The sequence below is a fragment of the Convolutriloba macropyga genome, unplaced genomic scaffold (assembly GCF_964194025.1).
Source record: "Convolutriloba macropyga unplaced genomic scaffold, txConMacr16.3 SCAFFOLD_711, whole genome shotgun sequence".
Taxonomy (NCBI): Eukaryota; Metazoa; Xenacoelomorpha; order Acoela; family Convolutidae; genus Convolutriloba; species Convolutriloba macropyga.
In genome coordinates, this window is record NW_027453593.1 from 36,097 (window position 1) to 59,698 (window position 23,602).

The 23,602-nt window shown below is 34.8% G+C and overlaps 1 protein-coding gene across 1 annotated transcript in view; it reads left to right on the top strand.

Moving 5' to 3' along the window:
- Positions 1-23,602, top strand: part of LOC142358399 (uncharacterized) — a gene marked incomplete at its 5' end in the record, with an annotated part of 61,726 nt that overhangs the window by 34,256 nt on the left and 3,868 nt on the right. Inside the window, one exon of the mRNA XM_075409804.1 lies at positions 21,578-21,700. Coding sequence (XP_075265919.1) covers positions 21,578-21,700 — 123 coding nt within the window. The remainder of the gene's footprint in view (positions 1-21,577; positions 21,701-23,602) is intronic.

Here is a 23,602-nt window from a genome sequence, read left to right on the forward strand (position 1 = left end):
TAAAGATAGTATTTTGAGTGCGAAATCTGACAACGTGTTAAGTTCTTCTATCTCAGAACACTTAGAACGATAATTCTTTCTGCTTTAGAACCTATTTGGACTTTCCCACTCCTACTCAGGCGCTCAATTGATTTGAATAAGTCCTTCACTATATTGAAAAACACTTTTTGTTAAACTGTATAAAGATAGTATTTTGAGTGCGAAATCTGACAACGTGTTAGGTTCTTCTATCTCAGACCACTTATAACCATAATTCCTTCTGCTTTAGAACCTATTTGGACTTTCCCACACCTACTTAGGCGCTCAATTGATTTGAGTAAATCCTTCACTATATTGAAAAACACTTTTTGTTGAACTGTTTAAAGATAGTATTTTGAGTGCGAAATCTGACAACGTGTTAAGTTCTTCTATCTCAGATCACTTAGAACGATAAATCCTTCTGCTTTAGAACCTATTTGGACTTTCCCACTCCTACTTAGGCGCTCAATTGATTTGAGTAAGTCCTTCACTATATTGAAAAACACTTTGTTAAACTGTATAAACAAAGTATATTGAGTGCGAAATCTGACAACGTGTTAAGTTCTTCTATCTCAGACCACTTAAAACAATAATTCCTTCTGCTTTAGAACCTATTTGGACTTTCCCACTCCTACTTAGGCGCTCAATTGATTTGAGTAAGTCCTTCACTATATTGAAAAACACTTTTTGTTAAACTGTTTAAAGATAGTATTTTGAGTGCGAAATCTGACAACGTGTTAAGTTCTTCTATCTCAGACCACTTAGAACAATAATTCCTTCTGCTTTAGAACCTATTTGGACTTTCCCACTCCTACTTAGGCGCTCAATTGATTTGAGTAAGTCCTTCACTATATTGAAAAACACTTTTTGTTAAACTGTTTAAAGATAGTATTTTGAGTGCGAAATCTGACAACGTGTTAAGTTCTTCTATCTCAGACCACTTAGAACGATAATTCCTTCTGCTTTAGAACCTATTTGGACTTTCCCACTCCTACATAGGTGCTCAATTGATTTGAGTTAGTCCTTCACTATATTGAAAAACACTTTGTTAAACTGTATAAATATAGTATATTGAGTGCGAAATCTGACAACGTGTTAAGTTCTTCTATCTCAGACCACTTAGAACAATAATTCCTTCTGCTTTAGAACCTATTTGGACTTTCCCACTCCTACTTAGGCGCTCAATTGATTTGAGTAAGTCCTTCACTATATTGAAAAACACTTTTTGTTAAACTGTTTAAAGATAGTATTTTGAGTGCGAAATCTGACAACGTGTTAAGTTCTTCTATCTCAGACCACTTAGAACGATAATTCCTTCTGCTTTAGAACCTATTTGGACTTTCCCACTCCTACTTAGGTGCTCAATTGATTTGAGTAAGTCCTTCACTATATTGAAAAACACTTTTTGTTGAACTGTTTAAAGATAGTATTTTGAGTGCGAAATCTGACAACGTGTTAAGTTCTTCTATCTCAGATCACTTAGAACGATAATTCCTTCTGCTTTAGAACCTATTTGAACTTTCCCACTCCTACTTAGGTGCTCAATTGATTTGAGTAAGTCCTTCACTATATTGAAAAACACTTTGTTAAACTGTATAAATATAGTATATTGAGTGCGAAATCTGACAACGTGTTAAGTTCTTCTATCTCAGACCACTTAGAACAATAATTCTTTCTGCTTTAGAACCTATTTGGACTTTCCCACTCCTACTTAGGCGCTCAATTGATTTGAGTAAGTCTTTCACTATATTGAAAAACACTTTTTGTTAAACTGTTTAAAGATAGTATTTTGAGTGCGAAATCTGACAACGTGTTAAGTTCTTCTATCTCAGACCACTTATAACGATAATTCCTTCTGCTTTAGAACCTATTTGGACTTTCCCACTCCTACTTAGGCGCTCAATTGATTTGAGTAAGTCCTTCACTATATTGAAAAACACTTTTTGTTAAACTGTTTAAAGATAGTATTTTGAGTGCGAAATCTGACAACGTGTTAAGTTCTTCTATCTCAGAACACTTAGAACGATAATTCTTTCTGCTTTAGAACCTATTTGGACTTTCCCACTCCTACTCAGGCGCTCAATTGATTTGAATAAGTCCTTCACTATATTGAAAATCACTTTTTGTTAAACTGTATAAAGATAGTATTTTGAGTGCGAAATCTGACAACGTGATAAGTTCTTCTATCTCAGACCACTTATAACCATAATTCCTTCTGCTTTAGAACCTATTTGGACTTTCCCACACCTACTTAGGCGCTCAATTGATTTGAGTAAATCCTTCACTACATTGAAAAACACTTTTTGTTGAACTGTTTAAAGATAGTATTTTGAGTGCGAAATCTGACAACGTGTTAAGTTCTTCTATCTCAGATCACTTAGAACGATAAATCCTTCTGCTTTAGAACCTATTTGGACTTTCCCACTCCTACTTAGGCGCTCAATTGATTTGAGTAAGTCCTTCACTATATTGAAAAACACTTTGTTAAACTGTATAAATATAGTATATTGAGTGCGAAATCTGACAACGTGTTAAGTTCTTCTATCTCAGACCACTTAAAACAATAATTCCTTCTGCTTTAGAACCTATTTGGACTTTCCCACTCCTACTTAGGCGCTCAATTGATTTGAGTAAGTCCTTCACTATATTGAAAAACACTTTTTGTTAAACTGTTTAAAGATAGTATTTTGAGTGCGAAATCTGACAACGTGTTAAGTTCTTCTATCTCAGACCACTTAGAACGATAATTCCTTCTGCTTTAGAACCTATTTGGACTTTCCCACTCCTACTTAGGCGCTCAATTGATTTGAGTAAGTCCTTCACTATATTGAAAAACACTTTTTGTTAAACTGTTTAAAGATAGTATTTTGAGTGCGAAATCTGACAACGTGTTAAGTTCTTCTATCTCAGACCACTTAGAACAATAATTCCTTCTGCTTTAGAACCTAATTGGACTTTCCCACTCCTACCTAGGCGCTCAATTGATTTGAGTAAATCCTTCACTATATTGAAAAACACTTTTTCTTGAACTGTTTAAAGATAGTATTTTGAGTGCGAAATCTGACAACGTGTTAAGTTCTTCTATCTCAGATCACTTAGAACGATAATTCCTTCTGCTTTAGAACCTATTTGGACTTTCCCACTCCTACTTAGGTGCTCAATTGATTTGAGTAAGTCCTTCACTATATTGAAAAACGCTTTGTTAAACTGTATAAATATAGTATATTGAGTGCGAAATCTGACAACGTGTTAAGTTCTTCTATCTCAGACCACTTAGAACAATAATTCCTTCTGCTTTAGAACCTATTTGGACTTTCCCACTCCTACTTAGGCGCTCAATTGATTTGAGTAAGTCCTTCACTATATTGAAAAACACTTTTTGTTAAACTGTTTAAAGATAGTATTTTGAGTGCGAAATCTGACAACGTGTTAAGTTCTTCTATCTCAGACCACTTAGAACGATAATTCCTTCTGCTTTAGAACCTATTTGGACTTTCCCACTCCTACTTAGGCGCTCAATTGATTTGAGTAAGTCCTTCACTATATTGAAAAACACTTTTTGTTAAACTGTTTAAAGATAGTATTTTGAGTGCGAAATCTGACAACGTGTTAAGTTCTTCTATCTCAGACCACTTAGAACAATAATTCCTTCTGCTTTAGAACCTAATTGGACTTTCCCACTCCTACTTAGGCGCTCAATTGATTTGAGTAAATCCTTCACTATATTGAAAAACACTTTTTGTTGAACTGTTTAAAGATAGTATTTTGAGTGCGAAATCTGACAACGTGTTAAGTTCTTCTATCTCAAATCACTTAGAACGATAATTCCTTCTGCTTTAGAACCTATTTGGACTTTCCCACTCCTACTTAGGTGCTCAATTGATTTGAGTAAGTCCTTCACTATATTGAAAAACACTTTGTTAAACTGTATAAATATAGTATATTGAGTGCGAAATCTGACAACGTGTTAAGTTCTTCTATCTCAGACCACTTAGAACGATAAATCCTTCTGCTTTAGAACCTATTTGGACTTTCCCACTCCTACTTAGGCGCTCAATTGATTTGAGTAAGTCCTTCACTATATTGAAAAACACTTTTTGTTAAACTGTTTAAAGATAGTATTTTGAGTGCGAAATCTGACAACATGTTAAGTTCTTCTATCTCAGACCACTTAGAACAATAATTCCTTCTGCTTTAGAACCTAATTGGACTTTCCCACTCCTACTTAGGCGCTCAATTGATTTGAGTAAATCCTTCACTATATTGAAAAACACTTTTTGTTGAACTGTTTAAAGATAGTATTTTGAGTGCGAAATCTGACATTGTGTTAAGTTCCTCTATCTCAGATCACTTAGAACGATAATTACTTCTGCTTTAGAACCTATTTGGACTTTCCCACTCCTACTTAGGTGCTCAATTGATTTGAGTAAGTCCTTCACTATATTGAAAAACACTTTGTTAAACTGTATAAATATAGTATATTGAGTGCGAAATCTGACAACGTGTTAAGTTCTTCTATCTCAGACCACTTAGAACAATAATTCCTTCTGCTTTAGAACCTATTTGAACTTTCCCACTCCTACTTAGGCGCTCAATTGATTTGAGTAAGTCCTTCACTATATTGAAAAACACTTTTTGTTAAACTGTTTAAAGATAGTATTTTGAGTGCGAAATCTGACAACGTGTTAAGTTCTTCTATCTCAGACCACTTAGAACGATAATTCCTTCTGCTTTAGAACCTATTTGGACTTTCCCACTCCTACTTATGCGCTCAATTGATTTGAGTAAGTCCTTCACTATATTGAAAAACACTTTTTGTTGAACTGTTTAAAGATAATATTTTGAGTGCGAAATCTGACAACGTGTTAAGTTCTTCTATCTCAGACCACTTAGAACAATAATTCCTTCTGCTTTAGAACCTAATTGGACTTTCCCACTCCTACTTAGGCGCTCAGTTGATTTGAGTAAATCCTTCACTATATTGAAAAACACTTTTTGTTGAACTGTTTAAAGATAGTATTTTGAGTGCGAAATCTGACAACGTGTTAAGTTCTTCTATCTCAGATCACTTAGAACGATAATTCCTTCTGCTTTAGAACCTATTTGGACTTTCCCACTCCTACTTAGGTGCTCAATTGATTTGAGTAAGTCCTTCACTATATTGAAAAACACTTTGTTAAACTGTATAAATATAGTATATTGAGTGCGAAATCTGACAACGTGTTAAGTTCTTCTATCTCAGACCACTTAGAACAATAAACCCTTCTGCTTTAGAACCTATTTGGACTTTCCCACTCCTACTTAGGCGCTCAATTGATTTGAGTAAGTCCTTCACTATATTGAAAAACACTTTTTGTTAAACTGTTTAAAGATAGTATTTTGAGTGCGAAATCTGACAACGTGTTAAGTTCTTCTATCTCAGACCACTTAGAACAATAATTCCTTCTGCTTTAGAACCTAATTGGACTTTCCCACTCCTACTTAGGCGCTCAATTGATTTGAGTAAATCCTTCACTATATTGAAAAACACTTTTTGTTGAACTGTTTAAAGATAGTATTTTGAGTGCGAAATCTGACAACGTGTTAAGTTCTTCTATCTCAGATCACTTAGAACGATAATTCCTTCTGCTTTAGAACCTATTTGGACTTTCCCACTCCTACTTAGGTGCTCAATTGATTTGAGTAAGTCCTTCACTATATTGAAAGACACTTTGTTAAACTGTATAAATATAGTATATTGAGTGCGAATTCTGACAACGTGTTAAGTTCTTCTATCTCAGACCACTTAGAACAATAATTCCTTCTGCTTTAGAACCTAATTGGACTTTCCCACTCCTACTTAGGCGCTCAATTGATTTGAGTAAATCCTTCACTATATTGAAAAACACTTTTTGTTAAAACTGTTTAAAGATAGTATTTTGAGTGCGAAATCTGACAACGTGTTAAGTTCTTCTGTCTCAGGCCACTTAGAACGAAAATTCCTTCTGCTTTAGAACCTATTTGGACTTTCCCACTCCTACTTAGGCGCTCAATTGATTTGAGTAAGTCCTTCACTATATTGAAAAACACTTTTTGTTAAACTGTTTAAAGATAATATTTTGAGTGCGAAATCTGACAACGTGTTAAATTCTTCTATCTCAGACCACTTAGAACAATAATTCCTTCTGCTTTAGAACCTAATTGGACTTTCCCACTCCTACTTAGGCGCTCAATTGATTTGAGTAAATCCTTCACTATATTGAAAAACACTTTTTGTTGAACTGTTTAAAGATAGTATTTTGAGTGCGAAATCTGACAACGTGTTAAGTTCTTCTATCTCAGATCACTTAGAACGATAATTCCTTCTGCTTTAGAACCTATTTGGACTTTCCCACTCCTACTTAGGTGCTCAATTGATTTGAGTAAGTCCTTCACTATATTGAAAAACACTTTGTTAAACTGTATAAATATAGTATATTGAGTGCGAAATCTGACAACGTGTTAAGTTCTTCTATCTCAGACCACTTAGAACGATAAACCCTTCTGCTTTAGAACCTATTTGGACTTTCCCACTCCTACTTAGGCGCTCAATTGATTTGAGTAAGTCCTTCACTATATTGAAAAACACTTTTTGTTAAACTGTTTAAAGATAGTATTTTGAGTGCCAAATCTGACAACGTGTTAAGTTCTTCTATCTCAGACCACTTAGAACAATAATTCCTTCTGCTTTAGAACCTAATTGGACTTTCCCACTCCTACTTAGGCGCTCAATTGATTTGAGTAAATCCTTCACTATATTGAAAAACACTTTTTGTTGAACTGTTTAAAGATAGTATTTTGAGTGCGAAATCTGACAACGTGTTAAGTTCTCCTATCTCAGATCACTCAGAACGATAATTCCTTCTGCTTTAGAACCTATTTGGACTTTCCCACTCCTACTTAGGTGCTCAATTGATTTGAGTAAGTCCTTCACTATATTGAAAAACACTTTGTTAAACTGTATAAATATAGTATATTGAGTGCGAAATCTGACAACGTGTTAAGTTCTTCTATCTCAGACCACTTAGAACAATAATTCCTTCTGCTTTAGAACCTATTTGGACTTTCCCACTCCTACTTAGGCGCTCAATTGATTTGAGTAAGTCCTTCACTATATTGAAAAACACTTTTTGTTAAAACTGTTTAAAGATAGTATTTTGAGTGCGAAATCTGACAACGTGTTAAGTTCTTCTGTCTCAGACCACTTAGAACGATAATTCCTTCTGCTTTAGAACCTATTTGGACTTTCCCACTCCTACTTAGGCGCTCAATTGATTTGAGTAAGTCCTTCACTATATTGAAAAACACTTTTTGTTAAAACTGTTTAAAGATAGTATTTTGAGTGCGAAATCTGACAACGTGTTAAGTTCTTCTGTCTCAGACCACTTAGAACGATAATTCCTTCTGCTTTAGAACCTGTTTGGACTTTCCCACTCCTACTTAGGCGCTCAATTGATTTGAGTAAGTCCTTCACTATATTGAAAAACACTTTTTGTTAAAACTGTTTAAAGATAGTATTTTGAGTGCGAAATCTGACAACGTGTTAAGTTCTTCTGTCTCAGACCACTTAGAACGATAATTCCTTCTGCTTTAGAACCTATTTGGACTTTCCCACTCCTACTTAGGCGCTCAGTTGATTTGAGTAAGTCCTTCACTATATTGAAAAACACTTTTTGTTAAACTGTTTAAAGATAGTATTTTGAGTGCGAAATCTGACAACGTGTTAAGTTCTTCTATCTCAGACCACTTAGAACGATAATTCCTTCTGCTTTAGAACCTATTTGGACTTTCCCACTCCTACTTAGGCGCTCAATTGATTTGAGTAAGTCCTTCACTATATTGAAAAACACTTGGTTAAACTGTATAAATATAGTATATTGAGTGCGAAATCTGACAACGTGTTAAGTTCTTCTATCTCAGACCACTTAGAACAAAAATTCCTTCTGCTTTAGAACCTATTTGGACTTTCTCACTCCTACTTAGGCGCTCAATTGATTTGAGTAAGTCCTTCACTATATTGAAAAACACTTTTTGTTAAACTGTTTAAAGATAGTATTTTGAGTGCGAAATCTGACAACGTGTTAAGTTCTTCTATCTCAGACCACTTAGAACGATAATTCCTTCTGCTTTAGAACCTATTTGGACTTTCCCACTCCTACTTAGGCGCTCAATTGATTTGAGTAAGTCCTTCACTATATTGAAAAACACTTTTTGTTAAACTGTTTAAAGATAGTATTTTGAGTGCGAAATGTGACAACGTGTTAAATATGTTCTTTGTAGACCACCTAGATTGAAGATTAGCTCTGTACAACGCAGAAAAAACCCACTCAGTGGGTGCACAAGGGAATCAAATAATTGCTTTGCCTCACTACAGGAGGCTGAAGAGCACTCGGTGAGTGCTGACACACACGACCTAAATAATTGCCGGGCTTGGTCACAGGCGGTCTTGAGCAAAGAAAAAAACAGAGACACGCCTTGCTCAAGCCGTCACTGTGTTGCCCAAGAAAGAGCACTGCTCCGCAGCACTGCTACAAAAAACAAGGCACTCGGTGAGTGCTCACAGGACTCAAACAATTGCAGCGCTTCCTCACAGGAGGCTCAGAGCAAGCTCAAAAAAAAAGCTCAGGCCATCACTGTGAGCGCTGAAAAGCAAAGAGAGCACAACGTTTAAACTCACCGTTTGAGGGCTGTAGATAACTGTCGTTGCAGCAAAAAGACAAACAAATGCTCTGAAAAAGAGAGCATTTAGTCTAACATGAAAAGAAACAAACACAGAGAAACACAGAAACACACCGAAACGCAACGAAAGACGCCCGCAAAACTCGCCCGCGCCGCACGTACGTCCCCATCATGAGGAGCACCAAAGCCCAGAGGTGGGGGAGCCGACTAACCGGCGTCTCAACGGGACAGGGGGGGAGGTGCACCCCATGGGGCGAAACGCCCTCACCTTAGAATAATAGTATATATAAGTAATAAGGGGAGAGAAGATCAACCCCTCAACCAATATGGCTGAAAATTGGAGGAGAGTTTCTGCACAATACATGGGGACTACAGTGCTCATACTGGTACCCCAAAACAAGAGTTTTCCTACTTTCACAAGGAAATTACAAGATTTTGGCCATATATTCACGGGGGTTGGGGGGTCACTTGTAGAGTGAAAATTGACCCCCTAGATCTCGGAAAACCCTATACAACATATATATGGGGAGATTCCCCATTACAAATGGAGTTCAACGAGACTATTCCTGCAGTCAAAGTCATTAATTTCATCATTTCACATGTAGAAACGCGAAACGTACCAGTCACTAAAAGGTCAAAATGACCGTATGTGTCGAGGCCAATTTCTCAAAAACGGTTGAAAGAAACAAAACGCCATTTACAGGGATTCAAGTATTGCTCAAGCTGAGTTCAAATCAAAATACAGATCAAAAATCGGTTCACTCTATGAGGAGATATTCCAAGATCAAGATACCGTACCAAATGACCAAAATGACCCATTTCGGGTCCTGTTTCTGTACTATAACCACATTATAACCACTATAACCACTCATTATAACCAGTGCTCATAACCACACAAGCCACACATAGTGAGTGTGTCAAGGTGACCGACGACATGACCAGAGACGAATAAATATAGTTAATTAATATCGTATTCATGGTAGGTTTCTCTCCTCGGGAGGTCAAACTGGGGTCAAGTTCCCCGGCCAATTTCTCTAAAACGGCTGAACAAAAAAAAACGCCCTTAGTACAGTTTGAAGCACTGCTTGAGATACGCATCATATCAAAAAATGAGCCCAATCGGTGCGTTATTCAAGGAGTTATAGCAAAAATAAGGTACCGTACCAAATGGCCTTAGAGGAGAGATGCTTCACTTTCAGAGCTAAAATTGAACATCTCAACTACATAAAATGTGGGGTAAAATATATATGGGGACAATCCCCATTATCAAAGGAGTCTAACGAACTAATTAACGAGCCTAAATGAGCTAGTTTTAGTGGTCAAACATGTAGCTACAGGGAAAGTACCGGACACGAATAGCTCAAAATGGGGGTATGTGTCCTGGCCAATTTCTCAAAAACGGCTGAAAGAAACAAAACGCTATTTACAGGGATTCAAGTACGGCTCAAGCTGAGTTCAAATCAACAAACAGATCAAAAATCGGTTCACTCTACATGGAGATATTCCAACATAAAGGTACCGTACCAAATGGCCAAAGAAGCAGAGTACTCGGTCTGCAGAGCCAAAATTGAACCTCTAAACCTGCAAAAACGCTATATAAAGTATACATATTCAGAATCACCATTAGACGGGCTATTCAGAAAACTAATTTTGTAACCTGAAGTCACAAAATTCAAAGATTCAAAACTGGTGCCGGATGGTGTCAATCGCTTCTGGGGCTAAAACGGTGGGCAAGTGTACTGGCCAATTTCTCTAAAACGGCTGAACCAAAATAAACGCCCTTAGTACTGTTTGTAGCACTGCTTGAGATACGCATCATATTAAAAAATGAGCACAATCGGTACATTCTTCGAGGAGTTATAGCAATTATAAGGTACGGTACCAAATGACCAAGAAGCGAGGTGACCTGACTGCAGAGCTAAAATTGACTGTCTCAATTCCGTAAAATGCTATAGAAAATATATATGGGGATACTCCCCACTAACTGAGGATTCTAAAACACTAACATTTGTTGGGTAAATCGGCTGCTTTGTTGTACCGAAATTTGGGTCACCCAGAATAGCCCGAAAATTCGGACTATTTCAACTTTGAACATTAATAACTTTTTGATTAGGCCGGTTTGGGAAACCAACCAAACACTGCAAGCAAGAGGGGTTCAGTGCCAACAAAATGCGACTACCCCCGTTTAATTTGGTCCAGTACTTTAGCAGTTATTAACAAAATACTGTTCTGTACCCCAATTTTTGGGCTAAAATCGAAGCCCAAGATTTCCGGAACCGACGTAAAACAACGTGAAACAGCGTTCCCAGCGTATTTGTGTGTGTAATTCTGGTCCACTTCGAAGTTCTAGGTCACGGCAAACCTTCATGGTGAGGTGGGAAAAAATTTCCCACCTCAACATGAAGGTTATGATGTTTTGTGTGTTTTGACATAAAACAACATCCACAGAAATTTGATGAAATCGTGAAAAAAGAAAAATTGTTGAATTAACCCCATTGTTTGATACAATTAGCTTCAACAACCTAAATAGTGACTAGAAAACACAAAACGCACGCCCAAAAACTTGTTCAATTGCAAAAAACACCACTTCACTCATTCATTTGGTCAAATGACCTATTTTGACTACCAAAATTCACTTTTTGCTAAAATACACCATCATTACCTGTCGAAAAAGCTTAAATATGTGTATAGTGACACTCTTCATTAACTGAGCAATCTAAAACACTATAATACTTAACCTTGAAACATAAAATTTCAACTTTATTTCACCGCCCACTAGCCGAAAATGGCCGAAAATCGAGGTTCGGCGCTTACAGAGCAAAAATTGACCCACTCAACTCCATAAAATCATACAAAAAATATATATGGGGATAAGCCCCAGTATCAGAGTAATCCAACGAATTCATATATGTAGGGATACTATGGTATTTTGGGGTATCCATTACTGGGGAACTCCAATATCACCTAAAATGTTGACCTTTTTCAAATTTACCAATCGATAATTTTTTTACCGAGCCGAATTAGGGTAATACAATTATAAGAAAAACCCGACGGTTACAAAATGAACACAATGAGCTCATGTTTGTAAAGTTCTGCTAAGCAATTGCCCACTTATCAACAAAACAACTAATTGTACCTCTATCAATCTGAATCTGAAAGTCTTTGAAAAAGTGGAAGCTACATGAGGACCATATGTCGTTACCGCTTCTATATTAGTGTAATCCATTTTTCTAGAGGTCTACTTTTTGCAGGAATACTAGTTTTTGATGTAATTTTTAAGGAAGAGAGATTGGGTTCAAGTTGATCCACTTTAAAACCAATGCGTTTCCTGTTGTCATCATTTGAATAAATTAAACCGTTTCTTTAATTCGGTCTCTTTAAACCGTTTTGCTGAAACTTCAGTATTGATATTCACTTCAGAAACTTCGAAAAAATTTGAATTACTTGTCTGATCAAGAAGCATCAGCAGAGCTGAAGAGTGGGAAACCTTTAATTTAAAATCAACCGTAACTTTGCGAACCTCAATAAACGACAGGAAAGAGTTCCACAAAAGTTTGTTTTGTCCCCTATAATTTGTAGAGGGCCTTGATTCGGAATATCGTTTCTAAAATGAACAAATTAACTTCTTTTCGACTGACAGGGTTTTGAAGCAGTGCTTATGTAGGAAAATGTAATTAGCTCGAATTAAAAAAAATTCAATCTGATTCTGAAAGACTTTAAAGAAATGGAAGCTAAATGAGGACCATATGTCGTTACCGTTTCTATATTTGTGTATACTGGTTCTACAGAAAACTATTTTATGCAGGAATAATAATTTTTGATTTAATAAATAAGGAAGAGAGATTGGACTCAAATTGATCCACTTTAAATCCACTGCGTTTCCTGTTGTTATGATTTAAAAAAATTAAAGTTTCGTTAATCCGTTTGTTAGAAACTTCAGTAATGATATTCACTTCACAAACCCCAAATAGTTCCAGAATTACTTGTTTAATCTAAAAACATCGTTACCATTACGGCTGAAGAGTGGAAGACCTTTAATTTAAACTTAAACGTAACTTTGCGAAACTCAATAAAAGACAGGAAAAATTTCCACAAATGTTTGTTTTGTCCCCTATAATTTGTAGAGGGCCCTGATTCGGAATATTGTACCTAAAATAAACAAATAAACTTCAATTCGACTGACGGGGTTTTGAAGCAGTGCTTATGTAAGAAAATGTAATTAGTTCGAGTTAAAAAAAAATTCAACCTGATTCTGAAAGACTTTAAAGAAAATGAAGCTAAATGAGGATCATTTGTCATTACCGTTTCTATATTAGCGTAATCCACTTTTCTAATGATCTAATTTATGCAAGAAGACTAGTTTTTGATTTAATATATAAGGAAGAGATATTGGGTTCAAGTTGATCCACTTTAAAACCACTGCGTTTCCTGTTGTGACAATTCAAAGAAGTTAAAGTTTTTTTAGCCCGTTTTTCTGAAACTTCAGTATTGATTTTCTTTTCAGGAACCCCAAAAGGTTCCCCAGTTACTGGTTCAATCTAGAAACATCAGTAGGGCTGAAGAGTGGAAAACTTTTAAATTAAATTTAACCGTAACTTTGCGAAACTAAATAAACAGCAGGAAATACTTCTATAAATGTTTGTTTTGTCCCCAATAATTTGTAGAGAGCCCTGTTTCGGAAACATGTACCTAAAATAAACTAATAAACTTTAGTTCGACTGGCAGTGTTTTGAAGCAGTGCTTATGTAGGAAAATGGAATTAGTTCGAACTAAAAGGAATATCAATCTGATTCTGGAAGACTTTAAAGAAATGGAAGCTAATGAGGACCATATGTCGTTACCGCTTCTGTATTTGTGAAAATCAATTTTCCAGAGGTCTATTTTTTCAGGAATACTAGTTTTTGATGTAATATTTAAGAAAGAGAGATTGGATTCAAGTTGATCCACTTTAAAACCACTGCGTTTCCTGTTGTGACAATTCAAAGAAGTTAAAGTTTTTTTAGCCCGTTTTTCTGAAACTTCAGTATTGATTTTCTTTTCAGGAACCCCAAAAGGTTCCCAAGTTACTGGTTCAATCTAGAAACATCAGTAGGGCTGAAGAGTGGAAAACTTTTAAATTAAATTTAACCGTAACTTTGCGAAACTAAATAAACAGCAGGAAATACTTCTATAAATGTTTGTTTTGTCCCCAATAATTTGTAGAGAGCCCTGTTTCGGAAACATGTACCTAAAATAAACTAATAAACTTTAGTTCGACTGGCAGTGTTTTGAAGCAGTGCTTATGTAGGAAAATGGAATTAGTTCGAACTAAAAGGAATATCAATCTGATTCTGGAAGACTTTAAAGAAATGGAAGCTAATGAGGACCATATGTCGTTACCGCTTCTGTATTTGTGAAAATCAATTTTCCAGAGGTCTATTTTTTCAGGAATACTAGTTTTTGATGTAATATTTAAGAAAGAGAGATTGGATTCAAGTTGATCCACTTTAAAACCACTGCGTTTCCTGTTGTGACAATTCAAAGAAGTTAAAGTTCTTTTAACCCGTTTTTCTGAAACTTCAGTATTGATTTTCTTTTCAGGAACCCCAAAAGGTTCCCAAGTTACTGGTTCAATCTAGAAACATCAGTAGGGCTGAAGAGTGGAAAACTTTTAAATTAAATTTAACCGTAACTTTGCGAAACTAAATATACAGCAGGAAATACTTCTATAAATGTTTGTTTTGTCCCCAATAATTTGTAGAGAGCCCTGTTTCGGAAACATGTACCTAAAATAAACTAATAAACTTTAGTTCGACTGGCAGGGTTTTGAAGCAGTGCTTATGTAGGAAAATGGAATTAGTTCGAACTAAAAGGAATATCAATCTGATTCTGAAAGACTTTAAAGAAATGGAAGCTAATGAGGACCATATGTCGTTACCGCTTCTGTATTTGTGAAAACCAATTTTCCAGAGGTCTATTTTTGCAGGAATACTAGTTTTCACTGCTCAATGTAAAATTTTTCAGATAACCACGCCTGAACTTGTTCAGGTGAAAATTTACCTGAAATTGGTTCAAGTAAATTTACCTGAACTTTTTTTACATACTTTGTGTACATACTTTCCCTGTTTCTGGAATTTCAATGTTTCCGCTCGTTTGGTCATGTCAAATTCCGCTCATTTCCTGCATTTTTTATTCCGATCAAATTCCTCTCATTTCTTGCATTTTTTTATCGATTCCGCTCATTCCGGTCAAATTCCGCTCATTCCGGTCATCTCTTGCATTTTTTGAGCGGAATTTGAGCGGACTCCTCGACTTGGGTAGTGAGTTCTAAGTGAAACAAATTAGACCAGAGTTGGTAGATTAACTAGCAAATCAACATTTTATGACACTTTAAAGGAAAGTCGTCTGATTAAAGTTATGTTTCACCAGAAAGTTACAAAACGTTTATTAGATTCGGCAACTGTGCAGTTCAAGAAATAGTTGGAAATAGTGGATTCTGTATTGTGTTTGTGTCCCTATCACAACATAATTCACAACAGGGAACTTTATTTTAGCATTGACTTTTTGGTTGACATGAGGATTCAAAATGTTAACAAAATTGCACTAAAAAAATTAATTTATTCTCTGCAAATCTAACCTGAAAGTTTTCAGCAAAATAGCCGACTTGAAGAAGAACTGACTCAAGAACAGAACGATTGAAGTTTTGTTGCAGTAAGTATTTTGAGGAATGCGCTTTTTTGAGTTTTTATTTTTAATTTTCCAGAAGTAGTCACACTCTTTTCAAAACTGAAATTCGTGTAATAACTTTTTGTCTAAAATCGCACATTTTCTATTAAAAACGTCAACTTCAGATAATTGTAGTTGGAGTACAGAATACAGATAATTGTTTTGAAAGCTGGGCTACAAAAATTGAATTACATTGCTCCTATGTATTTTGTTTTTGGTCATTCGATTGATTATACAGAATTAATTTTTTTAATGAAACTATAGCTAGTGATTGACAAGCCGACACTCATTATCTCGGCAAAATCCAGAGAAAAATTGTATCAACTTTAACTAAAAAAATTTGAGAACAATAAAAAAAATGGGCAAAATCAACACGCTACTTTGGAATAGGAATAATCGGAACAATTAACAGAAACAAATGGACAACATTTATTATAGGAAAACCTAAATTTTGCTCCGAAAACAAACAAAAAATGCGAGTAAGCAAGTCTTAAATTGCCTGTTTCACGTTTGAGCGCAATCTCTTAGAAGAAGCGTTTTTTTTAGAAAGCGAACCACTATTGCTCAAGTTTTTCCTATTCGTTAGTCACTGCATCGAGCATTTAATTTGAAAAAATTCATTTTAGAGAATTCTTTGAACTCGGCTATGCAAAAATTTTTAGTATAAAAACCTACAGATTTTTCTCTAGTTTTTTTTTGTTTTTATATAAATTTTACATTTTTCTCAAAGCGTAAAAGTTGGCAATTTGTTATGTAAAGCTACGTTTATTTGATGTAGTAATTATACGTGCTGTGAAAACTTGAGTGCCCGGAAAAGGCACTAGTTATTTTCGTCAAGCACCAATTCTTGAAACAAAATAAGGGAATTTTTGAGAGTAGTGAATCAGTGCCCTCGTCTTTACTGGCAAACGGTGGCAGCAATCTGTCTACCACGGTACTGACAGAATATAGGAACAAGGCGGCTCGTTAATGTGCGTTCGCACATGATGTTCCGACCCGAGCTCATCTACATTTTTGACTAAAATGTCAACCAAATCAAGAGATAACAAAAATAGATGTTTGAGTTTAAAACAATCGTTACACATTCTATCTACTAATTGAATTACTAATGCCATGCTTCATTACAGCACCAACGTGACCTGACATTGAAGAGACTAGAAAAAAAATAGCACCAACAAAATTTTGGCGGCAAAAAATGAATATCTAAATTTAAAAGCACCTGGTAACAACGTCAAAATGCAGTCAGATAAAACCTTAACTACACAAGTTTACCTTTTACTAACTATACAGCAGATGAAAAGTTTTCTTAACGAGACTAGGTAACAAGCCGACAAAAAGAACGAACAGTGAGGCGAAACTTAAAAATTAATCAACATTTTTTGCACCAAGAAAATTCAAAAATCTTAAAAAACATTGGCTTTTAATAAAAAAATCCTTGATAAATTACTAAAAAGTCATTACAAAACCAAAAGCACCCGTCTGTGGTCAGACTATGCCATAGAAACAAACTAAAGAGAAACTCAAAAAATTACAAACGATTTGCGAAAACACAAACCTTTGCTACCATTAAAATCAATAGCTATCATCTGAATATGTATTTTTAATTCAGTTGTTATTTCTGCTATTTCAGTTGAAGGATTTATACTGAAAGATTAAATAAGTTTACTTGGGCCACATTTAAAAACCATTGGGATCTGTTATTACGCGATTGTTCTGAAGGAAGAGAAAAAGAAACGCAAAAAATGGCCATTCAATAAACGTTCAGAAAAACGAAACAACAGTGGCACATAATATCAATATATATGTTATTTCTTGAAATACACGAAATTCGATGGGACATCTGATTGATGAATAGAAGTTAAATTTGACGAAAGGAACCTATTCGCTATATACTGAATGTTTCGAGCAACATCATTCATTCAGTCCTCAATTACAAGCCTATGAGATCTGTGAGCAATTTACGGCTACCTAAAGAACAAAAACAGCGAATTCAGGAAAAAAAATTGAGCGACAAAAGGGTCGAAGGCATTAAAAAAATGAACTTTTCACTAAACACTCTTCAATTTTAAATTAATTTTTCAGGAGCAATGGGAAAACCTTTTTTATCAATATAATTTCAAAAAATCAACAAATATAAACAAATACATTAGACGCACGAAAATTGCGGGAAAACACGTATTATCAACGCCATTAAATTCATTAGCCTTCAAAGGAAGCCAGTATATACAATAAATGATGCCTCGAGGGGACAATAAGTTTTTTTGCCAATCGTATTTCATCAATAAGACCTTACAACAAATTAATGACTATGAAAACAACAACAGAGAGAGGCAAAAACCACAAATTCAGTAGAAAAGTGCCTAAAGAAAATGTCGAAGCAACTCAAATCATAAGCTCTTCCCTGAAAACTTTATTTATGATCCGTTGAACTTCTTCCCTAAACCAATAGGGACTCTCAGCAGTAAGATGATGTGATAAGATTTCAAAAGGATCGAAAAACAAAATAAAGTACCCAAAAAAAATATGAATTCTCGTGGCATTGATGTTTTAAAACTAATAGGTAGAAGATAAAACCGCTAACCAGATTAATTTTGGCTATAGTAGAACGGAAATGGATTCTGTTAGAACCAACAATGACCAAGAGTATTCACGAAAAAAAATTAGGAATGGTTGAATTTCAAAAAAGTTTCGAAAAATTATTTTTAAACCCTTAACAGCCAGTAAACTCAATCTTTCATCGGAGCTCAATGACGATGCTCAGATATAACCCATAGGGAAGAAAATGATGTCTGTCATGCATAGATAGTTAAAAAGACATCACAATAAGTCTTATGACAGAAAACAATAACAAAAGCAGCAAAAACTAAAATTCAGTAAAAAAATGCGAGAAGAAAGTGTCGAAGACAATTAAACCATTAGCTATTCTCTGAAAACTTTCTCTGTGATCCACTGAACGTCCTCTCTAAGCCAATTGGATTACAATAATCTTTGGATAATGTGATAAAGAGTTCAAAAGTGACCAATAATTCAAAAAATCCAAAAAAAAAATTTAAAAAAATTGAAATCTTTGTCATTGAAGTCGTATAACCAATAGCTAGAAGATAAAACAGCCAAACAGAATATTTTTAGTCGCAGTAAAAAGCAAGTGGGTCCAGTCAATACTGAAACTCACTAACAGTTCAAGAAAAATTTAGGAATTGTTATTGTTCAAATAAAATTTTCGAAAATTGATTTTTATTTTAACAGACATTAAATTCAATAGCTTTCAACGGAAGTCAATAAAAACGCTCAAAGATGCCCCGGTGGCAGTACATTTATGTTTGTCATGCATAGGTATTCATTATGAGATCACAGTAAGTATAATGACTATTAAAACAACAAAAAAAAACAGGAGAAAACCAAAAAATCAGTAGAAAAGTGCAAGAAGAACGTGTCGAAGCCATTTAAACCATAAATTTTTGTTTAAAATTTTTATTGGTCATCCACAGAACATCGTTTTTAAGCTAATGGGAACTGTCAATATTTGGATAATGTGATAAGATTTCAAAAGTAACCAATAATACGTAAAAATCCAAAAAAAATTTTAAAAAATTGAAATTTTTTGTCATTGAAGTCATATAACCAATAGATAGAAGATAAAACCGCTAACCAGTTTAATTTTGGTTGCAGTAGGAAGGAAGAGGGTGCTCTCACTTTGGACTGACTTACAATTCACTATAATAAGATTATGATTCTTTAATATTCAAAAAAAAATTCGAAAAATTATTTTTTAAGTCTTAACAGCCATTAGCCGCCCCCTCAATGAAATAGACATGTTCACTTAATGCTCATTATGGAACATATTGCACTGTTAGTCAATGAATCCCTACCATAGGACTCCAAAAAAAATAGTAAAACTTCAAAAAGAAATTCAAAATTTCATTCAAAATTACGAAAACTCAGAATCGAAGCCAAAAAAAACATGAGACTTGAAAACGACGTTTTTTGTTCATTGCGCTTCATTCGACTATAAAGGAGTTTTGTCATTAATAGAACGTCGATATAAAATGTGACTTGTCTCTAGGTGACTTAAAAAAGCAAAAAAGAGAAAAGTTTTATTAAAAAAAGGGCTCTCAATTAGAGTTCGATTTTTTTTTGATAGTGAACTTCCCTATGAGACCAGAACTAGTCTTTCTATCGCCTTGCATTCAACTTTTACGAACTCAAAATTTATTCTTTTTATAGAAATTTGAATTAATGTTTTCGTAAAAAAGATCCTAGTTTGAAGAAAATTGTACTAAAAGTGAACAATCATGCTAAAGATCCCATTGTTCACACAAAACTTCAATCCTCGATAACTCCTCGAAAAAAACGAAATTCAAAAAAATCTTTTTACTTTTGAATTCTACGCTGGACCAGCTTTTTAATGATACCACTCACATTTCTCTACGACGAATATATCGATCGGCCAAAATTCACTGAACAAAAAAAAAAAAACCCATTTGAGTATATAGTTCCTTCCCCCACAAGTGGGGTCGGAACAATAAAAAACAACAAAATTTCCCTCCATTACTACAGCGACACGTAGTGAATTTATTCTGCGGACAAACAGGGCTTTGAACGCCTCGAAGGAGGACCTCAAGGATTTCGTTTATTTTGGGGCGGCAGATTTTGTAAAATCTGTTTTCACATCTCTTTTCTTTGATGTCAGTGAGAATTCGAATTGCAGTAGTGATTTTAGTCACGTCGGAATAAAAATTAGAGCGAAGAAGGTGACCAGTTCAAATCATAAAACTTTTTAGCAAATCTCAAAGGTCAATGGACAGGTAAAAGTTTTTGGTTTTTATGCTGTCTCTCTTCATTAAATTTTAGTGATATTTTGAGTTCCTGCCCGTATCTTTTCTTCGTATTTTTTGCTTAGCATTTAGCATCACTAATAATAGGCCCGGTAAAGTTTCTAATGAGGCATAAACCCAACAAGTCGTACATTTCATGCCTCGACTTGATAGTTTATGGTCTTCATGACTTTATCACTAATTTTTGGCTTGTTTTTTGCCTATATCAATAGAAAAATGTATTGAATTTTCAAAAATTATCGGTGAACTCATTTAATATTTGCAGTTAACAGCTAATGTTTTTCACTTTTTGACAATGTTTTTCATAAATTGATAATAAGTTTTTCAGCTTTAGCTAAATTTTTTTTGTTTTTTTGTCATTCTGTAACTTAGTATCTTTAGTAATAGAGCCCATTGGATTTTAAGTCAGGCAAAATTGAATATATTTGCAGTGTTTAGTTTTTTTCCAATTTGGCACTCTGTTTCAATAAGAAACTGTGTTTCTTTTTCAGTTTTGCCTCTATTTGGTGTTCTTTTTGTTTCCTCGACACTTAATTTAAAAGTAATGAACTGCTACCACCCACTATGGCAGCACCAATTGTTCCCTTTAACCTTTCTTTAGTTCACAGCCTATAGATATATTGTTTGAACAATGCACGTTTCTGAAAAGTTGCTGTGATTTTTTTATATTCCTTCACCTCTGGGCGTTTTTGTCACTCTCGCCTGATATGTACTCAATATTGAAGTTCATGCGTATGTTAACGGTATTTAGCCCGGTGTGTTAATTACTTAATTTTATAGTAAATTGTTTTAATGACTTTGATTTGTTAGAAATTGGAAGAAAAGTTTTTTATTGTTTCAACCAATTTTCAGCTTTGATGTTTATCTGGTGAGCCATAGCTCTAACCGCCATAAGATGCTAGTTTTGTAAAAAAAAAGTTAATTGTCTGTTTTTTTAAATTCTTCAGATTGCAGTTGAGGACATGTCCTACTATGTTTTTGCATTTTCCCTCAGTGAAGCTGATAGTGCTTAACTCCGGTCCTTTTTTTTTTGCTACAGCTAACTATACAGACACTTTTTTCCCTCTTTCGCTATATTTACGGTCCTGACAAACAACAAAGCGACAGTTCCATGCTCTTGAAAAGACTTAAAAATTCATCTCTTTTAATAAAAACCTCGATAAACCAAAAAAGCGCAAGACATGATTGATAGCTTGGTTTTTAGTCATTTTTTATTAATATTTTGCTCAATTAATAGTTTTGTCAAAATTTTTGGCACCCTAGAACTTATAAAAAGAGCCAGAACATACAAAAACGGTTAGAACTTGGCGCGTCATTAACAGATCTGGACGAGTGTGCAATAGGGCGATGCGGCGAGGGTGCGTGCACTAACTATATGGGCAGCTACGATTGTGTGTGTGAGAACGGCTTCTACTTCGACCGAACAACCTATCCGTCATGTCAACGTTAGTTTTTGCAAATCAGTGCAAATTGGCAGTTTCTTTTTAAATTAATTTCTCATAATTGAAATCTGTCGTCTTAAATTAAGTGTGCATGCGTTTCAATTCTCTGGTGCTGTTTACCAACGTAAGGATTATAGTTTGGTAGGAGATCAAGAAACTTTTAAAATAAAGTTCTGCATCAGCCTGATGATTGCGGATTATATTGAACGCACTAAAGTCTGAACAATAGTCCAGAATGGGTCTGGATCGGGGTCGCACAACGTTTCTTACAATGGTTTTGAACTTCTCGGATCATGGGATATGTTGATCTGGAATGGTCTGATAACAAATGGCTCCAAAAAGTTTTTGGAGCGTGCGAAAGTCTGATCAGAGGTCCCATTGATCTAGTACCTCAACTGACAAGAAACATTATACATAATAGTAAAATTCATAGAGCTCATAGAATAAAAGCTATTAAGATACAGAGAATATTTGAAGGTTTCTTGCTGACCCATAAAATCTTCAGTTTCACAACAACAAAAGATGGCAAAGAGCAAAAACAAAAAGATGCTATTAGGAAACTACAAAATCGACCATTTCTTATCCCTCTGTATCAATTTTCGATTCAGTGGGCAACTTCATAAAAAAATTCTAACATATTTTAAACTAAAAGTACTTTCATCTGTGACTATTATTGGCCGTTGGACAAATTTGCATTAAACTACATTAAAGACACTAAGCGCAAAAAAGTGCACATTCAGTTTAAAAAAAGTTGAATTCGAAATTTCATTCTTGTGCGGAAGAAAACTCTCCTTGTAAAACAGTTTGATGCTTTTGCTGATTATTTTGTACTTCGAGGTTGAATCAATTTTTCACGACGCAAAATAAATTTCTTTATGATTCTTAATTCAATTTAAAGTTATAAAGTCTAAACAGGATTTCTTTTTAAAAATCTCCCAAAAATTTGTAGTTAGTATGTTTCTGTTGTGATATATAACGAAATGTTAGCTGGCATTACAGACTACTGCCCCTACGGAACCAAACTTGAACTTGATTAGCTCAAAATCCATAAAATCGCGTATTTCGTGGAATATGGTGACACATTTTGTAAGCAAATTCCACAATTTTTATTTGGTTTAAAAAAAGAGAGTTTACGATTGTGGAAAATTGTGACAGATACATTTTGTGGAAAATGATGGGTGACATGGACCGAATGGTCCGTCCCAATTTGGTAGGTGAGCTAGTCTGTAAAGGGAATATAAAAATTTTGGCTCCCCAGAATCATTCTTTCCATACCACCCACCAAAATTGTTGTAGGCCCAGTTTCATCGCGTTCAAAGCACGCTTTTGAAACACCTCATTGGTCGCAAACTTAAACACTTAACTTAGTTTCAGCGCATTTTTCTAAGTGTTTCAAAACAAAAATTTTCCATTAAAAAACTTTTTGTACATTTGCCGCACCCCCTGCTGATTTTACATAAGTTAACCATCATTGTTAAGTATTGTGAGGTCAATGTCGCTGAGATCTCAGCTGAGGTCATCAGATTTTAAATTTGAGGAAGGGTCTTACCCTTTGTTTCAAAACAATAACAAATGGCTTTCAAATCGAAACAAACTGCGTGCAATCAATTTTATAATTGATTTCAAAGCATCGGCTATCAATTTTATAATTGGAGAATTTGGCGACAATTTTTCTACAGGTAAAATATAATTTGATAGAATGGTTACACAATATCCCCGGGTTAAAATACCCAGTGACAAAAAACAACAACTAATTCCCTTTGATCCTTTTGTTCAGTATTCTGAATACCAATTAGCAGTTGGTATTAACTGCATGTCCTAAAATGCTTAAGGGAGTAATTGTTCCAACCCCTCTTGAGGGGGGAGGAACTATATACTCAAATGGGTTTTTTTTTGTGCAGTCAA